This window comes from Erpetoichthys calabaricus, chromosome 9 (genome assembly GCF_900747795.2).
Source record: "Erpetoichthys calabaricus chromosome 9, fErpCal1.3, whole genome shotgun sequence".
NCBI classification, from domain to species: Eukaryota; Metazoa; Chordata; class Cladistia; order Polypteriformes; family Polypteridae; genus Erpetoichthys; species Erpetoichthys calabaricus.
Window position 1 is genome coordinate 5,637,415 of NC_041402.2, and position 17,105 is coordinate 5,654,519.

Below are 17,105 nucleotides of genomic sequence, written 5' to 3' on the forward strand. Positions count from 1 at the left end.
GTGGCCTGGAACCCCTACAGATTTTATTTTTTTCTCCAGCCTTCTGGAGTTTTTTTTTGTTTTTTCTGTCCACTCTGGCCATCGGACCTTACTCCTTCTTATGTTAACTAAGGTTGTCTTATTTTAATTTCTTATTTGTCTTTTATTCTTCTTTTCTTCATTATGTAAAGCACTTTGAGCTACTTTTTGTATGAAAATGTGCTATATAAATAAATGTTGTTGTTGTTGTTACATCGAAATATACAGTTTATAAGTAAAATAACATGAATAATACAGTTCAATATAAAATACATAACATGAAAACGAATGTAAGAAGTAAGAAAATTAAAATTAAAGTAAATGTAATACAGTAAACAACGTATAAAGAAGAAGTTATTAAAATTAAATTAAAAGAAACATATTAGTGGACTTGACAAAAAAACAACGAGAACCTCAATCTGAAACAAAAGCAAGAGAAAAGACAAGGGTCTTTAATTTAGATTTAATAGTAGGGAAGAACTTAATGTTAGAAGGGAGTCATATTCCAAACTCAAAGGGAAGCTACAGAGAAAGAACAGTCGGTCGTCATTGGTTTTAAAACGTGTGTGAAAACTTAAGAGTAGCTGTTGTGAGGGTGTGACGGGGTCTGAATACGGAAATAACAAATCTGAAAATGTATTGGGCGTTAGGCTAATCCATGATGTGCTTTAAAAACAAAGCAAAATTTTAAAGTCAATTCTGTATTTCACAGGTGCCCAGTGCAAATGAGCTAGAACAGGAGTGCTGTGCTGTCTAAAACTCTATAGAGCAGCTGCTTTTAGAATCATTTGAAGTCTAGGAGCTGTGGAACGGGACAACCCCATATACACTGTAAAAATGTAACTAAGTGATAGTCGACCCAGTGCGAAAATGTTTGTTATTCCAGCATTTCTGTGTTAAATGTTTAGCTTCAACAATCGTTTCTTCATTGTATGGCGCAGATGTGAGTTCTGTTTTTCTTTTGGGTTCAAATGCAAAAATCATCATTGTGAGAATGAATAATCTGTTGTTTGTGCGAGTTTTTCTTTTGCGAAATGCGCATGTCCTGCGAGAATATTCTCGATTTATGAGATTTGGACACGTGCATGACTACACGACTCCACAATCTGTAATTACTAACGTTTGAGAGCCCCGATTTAAGGTAAGTACATACATTTACAAGAGTAGGACTTTCCTTTGTTGAAAACCATAAAAAATCGGGGTACGATTTATTGACAGTTGCCACGGGAGTAACCTTACTAACTTTGACGACCATCGATGATAACTACTGCCGAACGTAAATAAGTTTTTAAGTGTTTAATGTGTTATTTGCAACGTGTAATGACGGCGGGTCTGTTAATTACGGATGATTTTATTGACTATAACAGAATCTGAAAATGAATAATTATAAAATGAAAGCTCAGTTGTGCTTATGTGGTGGCTTTTAACAAAACAGTTTTTAACAAAAGCCAAGCCATTGCGATAGTTCCCTTTTTCCTTTTCTCCACTATAACAACTCTTGTGTTTTTATACCTCAAAACCCGACATTAGGACACTTTTTTCACTTAAAGTTAGCGGTCTGAATTCCCGTAGTAGCTGCGGTGCCCGACTCAAGCTTTTGAGGCACCATACTAAAGTTTAGAGCAGAGACTGTACGCAGATGATTATACTTTATTCAAGTGGATTGGACAATAAGAGCGTATACAGCAAAGTTTAGATAATTTTTTTACACGGTGAATTAATAAAATGACATCAATATTCTGTACCGTTTTTTTTCGTAAAATCTCATGCAGTCAAAAAAAAAATAATTAAAAGATGGCGTGCACGCACGCACGATGACGGCTTTTTTGACAACTAAATGTTCTAGTAAATTATTACGGGCGCTGGGGTGCATACGCATAACAGCTTGTAAAGGCAGACGCACGATTACTGGTTGGAGTACTCCTTTCTTTCTTGTGTATATTCAATGTATGCTAGGTTTCTTTTATTGAGGAAAGTGGGGTGTGCGTCATAGAGGGAGAAAGCGAGCGATAAGGGGGGACGGATGTAAAATTAACACACTGAGCAGACCTCAACAACAATTCTTCTCTCCTTCAAGGAAAAAAAATATATGCACTCACAAACATGTTAATAAATATAATTTGCGCCACGCGACTGCTCATGTGTAAACGTGATGTGTAGTTTTACGGTGTTCTTTTTTAGATAACACCTTAGACATTTGTGATAGAATTATTACAGAAGTGCAGGTAAATGTTTACAAAAGAGGATTTGGTTCTCCCAGATGTTGCCTTAAGAAACCTCGTAAATCTCAGGTAAATTTCTTGCCAAATCACCCTGGTGGTCAAAAAGATGAAGATCTTGAAACAGAAAGGCAGCAGCTTGAGGATGAAGTGAAGAAGAAAGATATGAACCTGGACCTATTCAACACCAAAATGGGCCTCACTTTTTCCTTGAGAAGAAAGGATATTGTCATGGATGAATCATTGGTCTCTGTAGTCCAACAGAGATGGCCAGACCTTTTTATAGAGTAACAGATGAGTTTTATCTAATCTTATAATTCAATTGTCGAGTAGCGATGCTGGTATCTTGAAAATAAGTACATTATTAATTCCTGAATTTTGTGCAGGTATATGTAGAATTTTATCGCATTACCCAGGTGCAATTGAAAGAAATATTTCTGATATCCTTGGACAAGTATTTGACAGTTCTGATCAAAATGTACAGAGCACAAGGAGGTAAGACAGCACACGAATTGAAATCACTTTTAGAATTACTAGACGAACAGGAACGTAATAAGGATCAGGAAAGAATTGTTATATAGTCATAAGCATGAACTTAACGTAGCATGTGACAGTGTTGTAATTAAGGCTTTTAAACTGTTTGCTTATGAAGGTGCATGTGACAAACCCATAGACTGTTACCAAATGTATGCAAAATGATTTTATATAACAAGCTAAATTATACTGTATATGTTTATATCTGAGTCATTGGCACTGCAAATATTCCCTCCAATGTCATGGACTACAGATTCATAATGTATTAATTTACAGTTTTCTTTAATGGTGAGATTTACACAAACAATATTTTACCAGAAATAAAAGTACAATTCCTTCTTTAAACCTAAGGTGTGACCAGCAATTTGGTGGTGTAATCAACAACATTCCTAAGGTATTCTGTTTATTATAAATTGACAATTTAAATTATCCAGGTTAATATCGGTTCGCAGCCGAGTGTGAAGCGGCTGGGATGAGAATCAGCACCTCCAAATCCGAGACCATGGTCCTCAGCCGGAAAAGGGTGGAGTGCCCTCTCAGGGTTGGTAGCGAGATCCTGCCCCAAGTGGAGGAGTTCAAGTATCTCGGGGTCTTGTTCACGAGTGAGGGAAGAATGGAGCGTGAGATCGACAGGCGGATCGGTGCGGCATCCGCAGTAATGCGGGCTCTGCATCAGTCTGTCGTGGTGAAAAAGGAGCTGAGCCGCAAGGCGAAGCTCTCAATTTACCAGTCGATCTATGTTCCTACCCTCACCTATGGTCATGAGCTATGGGTAGTGACCGAAAGAACGAGATCGCGAATACAAGCGGCTGAAATGAGTTTCCTCCGCAGGGTGTCTGGGCTTTCCCTTAAAGATAAGGTGAGAAGCTCAGTCATCCGGGAGGGGCTCAGAGTAGAGCCGCTGCTCCTCCGCATCGAGAGGAGTCAGATGAGGTGGCTCGGGCATCTGATCAGGATGCCTCCTGGACGCCTCCCTGGTGAGGTGTTCCGGGCACGTCTAACTGGGAGGAGGCCCCGGGGAAGACCCAGGACACGCTGGAGGGACTATGTCTCTCGACTGGCCTGGGAACGCCTTGGGATTCTCCCGGAAGAGCTAGAAGAAGTGGCCGGGGAGAGGGAAGTCTGGGCATCTCTGCTCAAGCTGCTGCCCCCGCGACCCGACCTCGGATAAGCGGGAGACAATGGATGGATGGATGGATGGACAGGTTAATAGCATATTTTTTTGTGTCTGGATGTTTGCATATATTTTGAATAATTTGCAGGTGTGCAACATCTTTTCATTATTTGGATTCATTTAACAAAGATGGACTTTTGTGTATGTGCAATAACATAGAAGAAAATATGTCAAATATATGTACTGCAGTTGTTTTGTTTAAAGTTTTCTTAAATTGTCATTTTGTTCAAACATTATTTCTTTGTATATTGTATCTCTGACTATCATTCTTGTTAACTTTTCAGACAATGGATGTTACCACACAAAAGAGGGCAACAGTTTTACAAGGACTACCTCTGTACTTAAGAGAATACAAGAAGTTATCAACAACATGTCATGTGCGTTCTGTTGGAAATGTCAAACTAAATGATGAACAAACTAGAAAGTTACGTTGGTAGGCAACCTTTCACTTGGCTTCGGAAAAGAGTCAACTATGGTTTATCTTATCACACCTTAACTATATCATTGTTCTATATTTTTAGGATACAGACTCCCTTCAAATATATACAAATGAAATTAATATAGGAATATTCAAGGTTGTGAGGGACCATGAGACCCATCCTGGAGCTGCACCAATGAATGTGGCTGTGGTAATAGAAGGTCGAGTAGTAATTGAAGAGCTTGCCGACTTCACAACTGCATTTGTCATACTTGTTGGTCTTCTGTATGCTCTAAACATTCAGTACCCAAAAGAACTGAAATACACTTTTGAAACAGTGCAGAAGGTGTTTCTAAATATTGCAGACTCATACTCACATAGAGTACTGTCACTCAAAAATAGGCTGCATAAATGTTAGACTAATGTGTCTCAGATCTGCAGAATAGGATATGTTTGTCTTTTGATTTTAGATTAACTTTGCTATAGCTACTTTTCTTTTTACAAAATTCTTTCTCAGTTGCACATTAGTGTTAATGTTATGACAGAATCCCTTTACCCTGTGCAGGTTCTGTTCAAAAAGACACTTTGGAATTCTTGATGTAACACTTTTCAAATTAAGATTCCACAACATCAGTGATGGCATGGCTTGTGGTTATTAGTAATGATAATTTTATTAAGACAACATTTGAACGTACTGAATATAATTACATCTATATTCGTGATTTTCACATTTCACATTGTAATAATAATGTAATGCCATGTCTAGGAAAATAAAGTGGATTATTTTCAAAAAAACTGTTTTTTCTTTTGTGTTAAAATAGAATATGTTGCTCAATATACTTCAATATAGTTCTTAAGTAACTGAGTACAATGTGCTTTTTGAGTTTGTAAAAAACAAATATATTAATTTGTTGAATTACTACCTTGAAGTTGCTTAAATTTACTTACGTGTATTCAGCATAGTTTTTTTAGTTACATCAATTAGAGATGACATTGACACAGCTCTAAAATTTATGTTTGATGGGCTTAATGCTGTTTTACATATTAGTTATTTCTACTTGAGCTAATTTTTTTTTTTTAGTTTGGCATAGTGTAGCTTGTATCCAGTGAACTCAAATTTTGTAATTGGCAGGATTTGTCAATGTAATGTTGAGCAAACCCAAAAAGCATATTGTAATCAGTTACTTAATATTTTTTAATTGGGAGTAGGATTGATTTTTTAGGAAATTCCAGTAGTCAAGATGAGTGCTGATAAAAGCATGGAGAACTATTTCCAGGTCTTTATAACACTACTGACCTGTTTATTAAAATTCAATGAAGTATTGAAAAACATACTGAAGTTTTTCAGTTCATAATGCAAATTTATGGACAATGTACCAAGTGCGCTGCTAAGGCTGTGTGTTGGGGGCAAATAGAATTACTCAAAACTATAATAAATCAAAAGAGAAACGGAGTGCAAAGATGGCGAAAACGGGAAGACAAGTGACAATCAAAACGTTGTGCGCCTATGCCAAATGAGATGGGATGCCTAATTCCATGGGTACCGAAATCTTCATACCACCTGCCAATCCATTAAGCCAGGGGTCCTCAATCACATTCCTGGAGGGCCGCAGTGGTTGCAGGTTTTTGTTTTAACCCAGTTGCTTAATTAGAAAGCAATTCTTTCCAATAATTTAATTTCATAGCTTGTTAGTGCTTTAACTCTGCTATGTCAGCTCATTCTCATATCCTGGATTTTCTTCCCTTTTCTAAGGATATCATCCAAATGATTTGAAAACTAAAATGGATGAGTAATTCTCAGTGCTTCACTTTTTTCTCTTCACTTTCCATCCACGTATTTAATTAAACCCACTAGTGCATGATAAATGCACACAGATGAAAATGGTAACAAGCTAAATGGAGAACTGCTGGTCACTTTTGTCATTTGCAGGTTATTGCTAATTAGCAGCAATTAAAAACTGAGAATACAACTGTTTAAGACTAAAATAAGCAATAAGGTTTCAAAATCTTAATGAGCGAGACAACTAAAGTGAAGCAGAAGTGTTACTTGAGCAATAAGTGCTTCTTATTAAGCAACTGGGTTGGAGCAAAAACCTGCAGCCACTGCAGCCCTCCAGGACCGTGATTGAGGACCCCTGCATTAGGCAATATAGGTAGCCGCCATGGGCATTGTCATTTGACCCCAGCTTCAGACATCGAGCTCTTATGGGCGACATTATCTGCTGAGCGTCATTTATTAAAGTAAAAGTTCACACTCTCCATACATCTAGGGGTGCGCTTATTATAATTCACAGTATTTATTATTATTTTTATTACCACGCTTCTTTTAACTTCACCTCTTTGTTACCTGGTACAAATCTTGCAATCGATATTTAACCCACTTCCTATTGTCCAAATGACTTGAAATTCTGCACACTTACTCACTTCCGATGACAATGCATGAATTAATAATCAGTTTCACTAATTGATCAATTAATTCATGTTAGTTAAGAAATGAAATTTTCATTTGAAGAATAGTTAAAGATTTCACCAATAGATGGCGCTAGTAACAGGTAGAAATATTAAAGGAAGTGTTAAAATATTGATTACAAAATTATACTAAAACAAACCCAAGACTACAAAGCTGAAAATAATATATATATATATATATATATATATATATATATATATATATATATATATATATATATATATATATATGGTTGAAATAGTTTTACTGTCAAATAATGCAAAGAGTACGCGACACGTGTTTCGCCCTAATTCTGGGCTCATCAGGCATACACACTCTGACGTTCGAGGTTCGATTCCCGAGAGGGGATGCAGTGAGTGTGTACGCCTGATGAGCCCAGAAGTACTCTTTGCATTATTTGACAGTAAAACTATTTCAACCATTCTATGATCTGCTTCTCACAACTTATACACAAAGAGGCGCAGTTTGAGCTAACGAAGGGGTGCGCTCTCTGGACACCAAGTGTGGTTTGGACAGATCATCGAGTCTAATCATAACACCGACTACCCACTAGGGACACCGAGTGGTAATGTCCCTCCACATCCCTTAGTGCTCCAAATTGTCTTCGACCTGTTCTGCGGTGCGGCATTTATTATTTTTAAAGAAAATCACTGTTTTAATGAAACTAGCATTGAGACCGAAGAGACAAGTGCACTCACATACAGACACGACAGAGGACGTGCAGGTTTGAGCTGACAGACAGTCGGACATATTTATTATTTAACATCAGATCAAGGAACTGGAAGATCGCTAAATCCACCTTTAGGAGGTACGGGGAATGTCTCCCATATAAGCTGCGCCTCAAGTCGCGTTGTACCCTCCTCACGTTCTTCACAGACTCGCGCTGAAGCTTCTAATGTGCTTTGATTGAAATGACGGAGCCTCGGAGTCCACACTGTGCCATGCTAGCGCAGTTTATGGTCCAGTGTGTCAGATGAAAGGTCGACAGAAAGCGCCCCATAGACCCCAAAGGGATTCTGAATAGAGCACTATAAAGGCAAAGTAAGCCTTTAAAAATATGAAGAAAATCGCGATAAAGTCATAAAACTGGTCCAAGAGGAGCTATTTAAAGTGCGACGAGAGTACGAAACCTCAATAGGTGCGTTTATTTGGGAAAACGAGCATAAATACAGTCATCAGAGGCAATACAAATCATTTCGGAGTGTGACATGGTGCCGCAGTGGTTAGCGCTGCAGCCTCAATGTTCACTGACCATCTGCTGTCTATGTGCAGCTTTCATGTTCTCCCTGTTTAAGATCCTCTCAGATTCCTTTTTTAAATGAATTCTCTAAACTGACCCGCCGTAAGCGTACGGTCGGTTTTTCATATATACTGAAGGTCCTGTACCCTCATGTGATAAATTATTTAAATGGACAGGCGAATGAAGGAATGCAAAGACTGATAAACAGGAACCAATTTTCTATTTCATTCAAATAGAATCAATGTTGTCGGAGCGCATGTCTTTTTGTTTATGAAATTGAAATTTAGACTGAAAGGAAGCGGATTTGCTACCATGTTAGAAATTTAATAAAACAAATCTCTAGACAGAACAATAAGTTAAGTACAGGGAATGTTAACAGAAATGGAAGAAGTGTTACCTCGGTCTCAGTCACGCCTCTCTTGTTAGTTTATTTCTCTGGCTGTAATATAAAAGACAAAAAGGTCTCAGCCTCTGAATCTCCTCACAGTGGCCAACCATAGAACTGCTTTTCATTTTAAAGAAACTAAATATAAAGTTTTAAACAAAAATTCCTGTAACATAAAATTCAAAAAGGATCTCAGCATACCCTGTACTACAAAATATGTACATTTAAATATTAAAATATAAGAATATGAAACACTATATGGAAAACAACACTAAAAAGAAAAGAAATCTCTCACCTCAGAGCAGGAATCACAGGACTGAGAGCGCGCCCAATCTCATCTGCTTTTCTTTTCTGCCAGAAAGTTCCATTTACATGGCAGGGGTGTTGGTGGTAATCAATGTTTTCAACTAAAATAAAAAAAAAAGAAAAAATTAAACTTAAAAAATATATCCCTGGGCTTTTGTATTGTCTCTTACATTCTAATTAAAATAAGAATATATATATATATATATATATATATATATATATATATATATATATATAGTGAGGGAAATAATTACTTGATCCCCTGTTGAATTTGTAAGTTTGCTCACTTTCAAAGAAATGCACAGCCTCTAATTTTTATGGTAGTTTCAATTCAATGGAGAGAGACAGAGTATTTGATGCCCTACCACACAGCTAGAATTCGGGCTCCCCTAGATTGGCTGTGTGCCCATGTGGCACACATATTACAATCAATTAATCAGTCAATCAATTACAGATACTCCTGATCTCAACTCATTTTGTGTTTAAAGCACACTTGTCCATAGAATTTATTTTTTACATTCCAACCTCTCCACCATCGTGGGCAACAACAAGAGCTGTTAAAGGGCATTGGGGACAAGGTTGGAATGGGCTACAAGACCATCAGCAAGAAGCTTGGCGAGAAGGTGATAATTGTTGGATAAATTTGGACATGGAAGAAATAAAAAATGACCGTCAATCGCTCTCGGTCTAGAGCTCCATGCAAGATTCAGCAGGGGTCAAATAATTATTTCTCCCACTGTATATATACTGTATATATGTATGTATGTATGAGAGAGCGACAGAGAGAGAGGCTTGATTGAGATGGTTTGGGCACATGCAAAGGAGAGATGAGGGGTACATCAGGTAAAGAAAGCTGAGGATGGAAGTGCCAGGCAAGAGGTAAAGAGGAAGGTCAAGAAGGAGGTTTATGGATGAGGTGAGGGGAGGACACGAAGGCAGAAAATGATGTAATAGACAGGGATAGATGGAGACATATGAACCACTGTAGCAACCCCTAAATGGGAGCAGCGGAAAGAAGAAGCAAGTAAGTAAGTACAGAAACACTGGAACAAGTGTTTTTATTGCAGTATAGTGACCCCTGGCCAATGCATTTGCAGGACCCGTCTGCCTGCCAGCAGTACCAGAGCATGACTGATTTTTATTTCTTTCCTCGGAATAGGAGGAGGCCATTAGGAGAAGTTTTGGCCCTATATATGGACACCATGACCCACATCCAACCAACCTCTGGAGTGTTCCCATCATGGGACAGGCCACTCACTGTGTGAGCCTCCGCTTGGGTACTGGCACTGCACAGGAGGATTTGGTGTGACGAGCTTCCCAGCAATGTTGCTTGGTTGCACCTTTCCTGGCAAGCAGGATGTGATGGAAAGACGGAGTGAGACTCCCTCCTGAGAAAGCATCCTGCTGGTATGGCTCCCATTTGGACATCCTCAGGGCCATGCAGCAATTGGAGTTCAGGTGGACATCCTTCTCAGAGTCCTTGGGTGACATTAGAGGAACCTGCTGAGTACTGACTTCCTTTTTTCCCAAGAAGTACAGTCAGACCTGGAAGTGCTTCCTGGATGACATATCGTTCACATCAAAAGTACTGCAGGGTCCAGAGAATCAGAGTCAGGAGTGGAGATAATGAAACTCACCTAGAGAGGACACAAGGACAGGAGAAATAGGAAGGATTGAAGTGAAAGCAGTTGTATTCCGGACTGTGAAGGGTACAGCTTTTGCAAAGGTACTGGAAGAATAAATTACTTGGGACTTGTTGTAGTGCAGATGTCTCTGGGGTTTGGAGGTCATGCTACCCGTCTACACCAGGTTGAAATCTACAAGTAATCAAGATAGACCTCCGTGTATGCAGTGCAACAACCTAGTGGAATGTAGTTTGTAATGCTTTGTAATGCTTATAATAATATTATGCATTGTATTTTTCATTCCAACAGATGGTGCATTACACATATTTGTAGTAATAAAATACAAATGTTTGTGATGTGCCACCAGTTGGAATGACAACTGCAATGCATATGCTTGTATTAAATGACATTTGGTATAGGATTGGTTTGTGATGAGCCACATGTTGAATTGATAACTGCAATGCATTTATTACAACAAATGTTTTAGGAATGACAGACATAGTATATACTATATAGTCACACATGAGCGTCTCACAGTCAACTTTCTGGCTCTGTCAAGGTAAGCAGTGCCACCCCACAACAAAAGGGGTCACTGTTGCTAACACTGTATTTTCTTTTCGACATATTTCAATGGCTGACAAGGCAAGAGTGATACTTTAAATTGTTTTAGCTGCATCAGTTAATGGCCTCAGTTACCAATGTCAAAATAATGAAATGTACAATAAAACTCAAGAGTGACACATTTTGAATCTTTAGACTACAGCAACACTGTCCCCACTCCCCAGACTATTAACCTTAGAGGGGTCCTAGACTTGCATCAACCTGACTTATCATATTGGAAACTTAAAATTTATCCTTTTGAGCCATGACACAACCAGTGTTCATCTTTTCCTTTATAATATGAAATGTCTAATTCCAAGATTCTGAATTTTGCTTTGCCCTGTGTTCTCCAGTAAGCTGTTTGTGGTCTTTCCTGCAGATGATGTGGACACTGTTGACCACTCTGACATTTCTGCTCCTGAGTGAATTTCACTCGCCTTCTGCATCCTCGACTTCTATTCCCAAACATCTGGAAGACCCCGCCAGACAGGCGCCAGAAGCGAAAGCAGGTGAGGTTTGCTGTTGTGGCAATGGCAGGGCCACTTCTGTATATAACAGCTAGAGGGCAGATTTTCTGAAAAGGGGTCTTCCTTCATTCTCACTGAACGCAGAGGAGAGAAAAGTCACCAGATGATGAGAAGCAGATAAAATGTTCTAAATCGGTGATATGCAGTAAGGTCATTTGAGGAATACAAAATTTACAGGACCCCCACAATAGCTGAGGTTGAGCCCCACTCCAAAAAGGATTAAAACCCACTTGCCTCTCTTCTTAAAATCTGAACCATTCATTTACACATTGTTTCAAAGAGCACACTGTGCCTCTATGCACGCAGTCTTGATTTTAACTTGCTGCTGATGTTGTGAGAGCTGCCAGTGTGCAGTTTCCCACAGTCCCCCTTCAACTCCCCAGTTTAAGACTGTCCAGACTGCCACTATTTCAAGGTCCTACTTTGTCCTTCTCACTGCCACTTGCCCTGCCATACCTGAAGCACAACGTCTCCTCTTCACAGTACACCCTGACCCTCGCATTGTTGACCCGCACTGTGTGCTTGAAGCTGTTCTGCTGTGCGGTGCCCACCTATCACGCAAGCTGGTCACCCTCAAAAACTTGTCTTCTGATTAGTTGTGACTTTGGCTCTGCCAGGACTCTTCCTTTCTGAGTTTCATCCAGTTTCCAATTGCCTTTGGATTGTGTAGGACACCACTGGACTCCAATGACATTTTTACAAAATGAAAGGCCTACTTCAAAGGGTAATCATGCTCTGTCTCATTTCATTTGTTAATTTCCATTTTCTTGCCATTATCACTGGAATATTGTTGTAGTCGCACTTCAGAGGGTGTAGTCAGTTCCAATTCTGTTTGAAGATACAAAGAGGGGTTTTTAAGTAATCACCAAATGTTGGGACACCTGTGCAAATTGTTTGCTTCAACTTGTAAGGCTTCATTTATTATAGCTGCTGCAGAACATCTGTAGGTTGTAGCATATTACTTGTACCCTGAAGAAGACCCATCTGTCTATATATAAAATCCAAAGTCTGTCTGTAATTCATTATGTCTGTCCGCTTTTCAGGACAGAACTACTTAAAAGATTTTGAACAGGTTTTTTTCTTTAATTTGCTTCAACATTCCGGTTCATTTTGTGACTTTTCTCATAGTTAAGTATCATAGTTCATTTGCAGTGCTGATTTATTTGCACGAATCTGAGAGACAAGCAGCAGGCCGAGGGGAGGGGGGCGGGGCCCTCCTAACTCACGCGCCAGCCTCGGGGCATATCTTACATCCGCTTAGCTAGCTAATGAGAGAACTACTTAATGGATTTAAATCGGGTTATATTCTAGAATTTGCTTGAACATTCTGGTTGATTTTGTGACTTCTCTCATGGCGCTAATAATCATAGTTCAGTTGCACGAGTGATATATTCGCGCTAATCCGAGACAGAGGCTGCGGGCTGAGGGGAGGGGGAAGCATGACATGAGGAGTGTGGAGTCAGTCTACCTCTGTGTTTTGGAGTGTACCTCGCCTCCACTTAGCTAGCAATACCTTTTAGTTTATTGATTTTTAAAATTTGTACTGTTTTGCTACTACGCGGCCGGCATGTTGGGGGACGACTAGTTTGTAATATTTCTTTTCTTTTTTCAGTTGTTGTTAACCTAAATGTTAAATTTAAACCTCTGGACTGGTTTACCAAAATGTCAAATGAATATGAATAATGCTGTTTTCCACCATGAGGATAAAAACTCACCATTCTCTCACCATTTTAGGTCATTCAATGCATTTCAACTGATTACATCTGTAGAAAAACTGAGGTGTTCTAAAACCTGTGACCAGTAGTGGACGTTTATCAATGTTGTTGTTGTTATCAGGAGCTTATTGTCTCACACGACAAAGAGCAGTGAAATTCTCATTTGCAAGGGCTAATTAGTATGCAACATGTGGGTGGGGTGAGATGATGTAATAAAACATGTGACTTATTCACCTGTAAACAATATGGTCACACCTCGCAAACTGAGTATAAAATGGTGGCCTGAAAGGCAAAAATAGCTGTTACAAAATGGTGGCAAGATGATGTTGTCTTTCTTAACAATATCAATGGGCAAGAACTTGAAAATGAAAACACTGATTTCCAAAAACACACAGAAATAATTTAGAGCAGAAACATAAGAGCTGTAATGTAAATTCATGTCAAGTAACTTTGATGACAGATGCATTAAAATCGCTGGACTCGGTTTAATCTTTTTTGTTTGTTCTTTTTCTCCACAGACTTGCCTGTTAATCCAAATTTCAAAGACGTAGTTTCCCCACCAGGTTTCAATTCCATATTTTTGTCACAACGTCAAGCCAGTTGAGGTCGCTTGATTCTCCTTCAGTCGTTGGTAATACCGTTAACCTGCAGTGGGTCCCCTTCAATGGTTCTGTTCCCAGTGGCGCGATATCCATCTTGAATGATTATACTTCACGCACTGACTACGTCTGTAAAGCCCACTGTGAGCCCGGATTCTACAACCCGAGTAAAGGTTCAAGGTGTTTTTATGCTTATGGTGGAAAAAAGTATTATTCGTATTCATTTCACATTTTGGTCAACGGGGACAATTTTGATTTTCTAGAGTGGATGATAGGATTATATGGCTCACTTCCATCATTAGCCATCAAGTCCTGTGAAGATTACGACGCCTGTGTTGGTAAAAACAGGTACGGCTTAGGTAAGGTTGTCCCAAAGCATAGAGCCTTCTTTCTACCATGGGAGGGTAAGGAGTATTATTAAAAGTGTTACGATGTCCTCTCCATCAACCCAGGATCTTACAGTCAGAAAATCTCTCATTTCATCTATGATACTAATCAGGCAAACCTCCTTGAACAACCTCCTGAAGTGCTGAAGATATCATCATTGGACAACTACGAGTGCCAGAGCATAAAGAGAACTGTCACTTTAGAGGCAACAACCATGAGTGAAAGACGCTGGGATGTCCAGCATTCAGCAATGTATGGAGTCTCCATTAACGTCACTGTTGGAATTCCTTCATTCCTCTCTGGGTCTGTCAGGGTCTCCCCAGAGAAAACGTTCACCACTACTTTGGGTGAAATATCAAGCACACCTAACAACCACTCCTTTATATTTGAGGAAACTGTACAACCCAATTACTCCTGCAGAGTGAAAATGGTAGGAAAGAAGGTGACTACCAATATCCCATTCACCGCCAGACTGAGCCGCACTTACTGGAATGGCAGAAAAGAACAGACCACCATTGTGGGCAAATATCAGAGAGAGGAGATCAGGGAGGTTAAAGTCGAGGTGGAGCGCTGCGAGCAAAACACCAATGCTCAACCCTGTCCATCTATGTGATTTTGATTTTTTTTCTATATACTTGGTTCATCTCTGATGGGAATATTTGTTTTTTCACATGAGCTATGGGGGTCAGAGCACATGGTCAGCCATTATACAGTGCTCCCTTTGAACAATTTTCAGGTCAAGAACCCAACGGAGTAGAATCCCTGATCTTGATGTGAAGAGTCACAGAGAAAACATGATAAGCCATAATTGGTGTGCGTGCTTCTAGATTTAGTATTGTAAACATCTCAACGTAAATGAACACCAAGTAATTATCTGCATTGAGCTGCTGTGAATAAAAAATAGGAATCAAGATCTGTGTGTACTGGTGTGCCCAGCTTTTCTTTTATTTTATAAAGCAACCATATTGGGGAGGACATGAGGGCAGCTGCCCCACCCCAGTCTTTAAATTGAGGGCAAAGGTGTACTTGGAACTTAGGTGAGCCCCTGGTTGACACAAGTAGAGTCAGAAATGGGGTTTGAAGCCTGCAGGAAAGACCACATCACATTACCGGTGATGTTTAGTCGTAGACTTCATTAACATTTACATTTACATCATTTAGCAGACGCTCTTATCCAGAGCGACTTACAACAGTGTTTGTTAGTTTTTTTCGCATACCCCTTGGGGTCAGAGCGCAGGGTTAGCCATTGTACAGCGCCCCCTGGAGCAATTACAGGTTAAGGGCCTTGCTCAAGGGCCCAGCAGAGTAGGATCTCTTTTGGCACTGACGGGGATTTGAACCGGCAACCTTCGGGATACCAGCGCAGATCCTTAGCCTCAGAGCCACCACTCATTAACATCATCTTAGTGTGTTGTCATTGGATGAGACTGACTCACCAGGTTTGTCACTGGATTGCTTTACTCTCGCACCCTAAAACTAAACTCCAAGGTCTGGGTTCGTCAGGGTCTGATCGCACCATACATCGATTTTTGAGTGACAGTGGGCTCAGTAGAAAAAGTCCCCGGAGGACCCCACATAAAAAAGCCAGACTGAAATTTGCTCAGATGCATATTGACAAGGCACAGTGACTACTGGGAAAGAAGAGACAAGCCTGGGACTCTTTGGGAAGTCACAGCTGCTCTATACTGTAACTCATCTGAAAAAAATGAAGCTTACAAACAGCAGACCTACTGTGAAAAAACTGGAGGAGGCTCTGTAAAGTTTTGCATCTGCTTTGCCGCATCTGCCATAGGTGGGCCTTGAGTTTGTGCAGGGAACAATGAAATGTCAAGGCCATCAAGACATTCTGGAGTGAAACTTGCTGCCCAGCGTCAGAAATCTCTGCGTCAGTTGCAGGTCTAGGATAAGGAGCCAAAACACAGCGAAAAGCCCCCAAGAATGGCTGAGAATGAAACATTGGACTGTTTTGAAGTGGCCTTCTGTGAGTCCTGATTTGAATCCCATCAAACATCTATGGAAAGACCTGAAACATGCAGTCTGGAGAAGACCCCCTTTAAACTGGACACAGATAGATAGATAGATAGATAGATAGATAGATAGATAGATAGATAGATAGATAGATAGATAGATAGATAGATAGATAGATAGATAGATAGATAGATAGATAGATAGATAGATAGATAGATAGATAGATAGATAGATAGATAGATAGATAGATAGATAGATAGATAGATAGATAGATAGATAGATAGATAGATAGATAGATACTTTATTAATCCCAAGGGGAAATTCACATACTCCAGCAGCAGCATACTGATACAAAAAACAATATTAAATTAGAGTAATAAAAATGCAGGTAAAAACAGACAATAACTGAATAATGTTAGCGTTTACCCCCCCGGGTGGAATTGAAGAGTCACATAGTTTGGGGGAGGAACGATCTCCTCAGTCTGTCAGTGGAGCAGGACGGTGGCAGCAGTCTGTCACTGAAGCTGCTCTTCTGTCTGGAGATGATCCTGTTCAGTGGATGCAGTGGATTCTCCATGATTGACAGGAGTCTGCTCAGCGCCCGTCGCTCTGCCACGGATGTCAAACTGTCCAGCTCCGTGCCCACAATAGAACCTGCCTTCCTCACCATTTTGTCCAGGCGTGAGGCGTCCTTCTTCTTAATGCTGCCTCCCCAGCACACCACCGCGTAGAAGAGGGCGCTTGCCACAACTGTCTTATAGAACATCTGCAACATCTTATTGCAGATGTTGAAGGATGCCAGCCTTCTAAGGAAGTATAACTGGTTCTGTCCTTTCTTACACAGATCATCGGTATTGGCAGTCCAGTCTAATTTATCATCCAGCTGCACTCCCAGGTATTTATTGGTCTGCACCATCTGC

At 39.9% G+C, this 17,105-nt stretch overlaps 1 protein-coding gene and 1 pseudogene across 1 annotated transcript in view; one reads left to right on the forward strand and one right to left on the reverse strand.

Annotated features, from left to right (window-relative positions):
* LOC114657148 (natterin-3-like) overlaps positions 1-9,300 on the reverse strand; it is a 31,309-nt gene extending 22,009 nt beyond the window's left edge. The window contains exons 1-2 of the mRNA XM_051931694.1: positions 9,282-9,300; positions 8,754-8,865 (exon numbers count right to left, since the gene is read on the reverse strand). Coding sequence (XP_051787654.1) covers positions 8,754-8,865; positions 9,282-9,300 — 131 coding nt within the window. The remainder of the gene's footprint in view (positions 1-8,753; positions 8,866-9,281) is intronic.
* Positions 9,301-9,348: 48 nt separating this feature from the next.
* LOC127529130 (natterin-3-like) lies at positions 9,349-14,830 on the forward strand (annotated as a pseudogene).
* Positions 14,831-17,105: the final 2,275 nt, after the last annotated feature.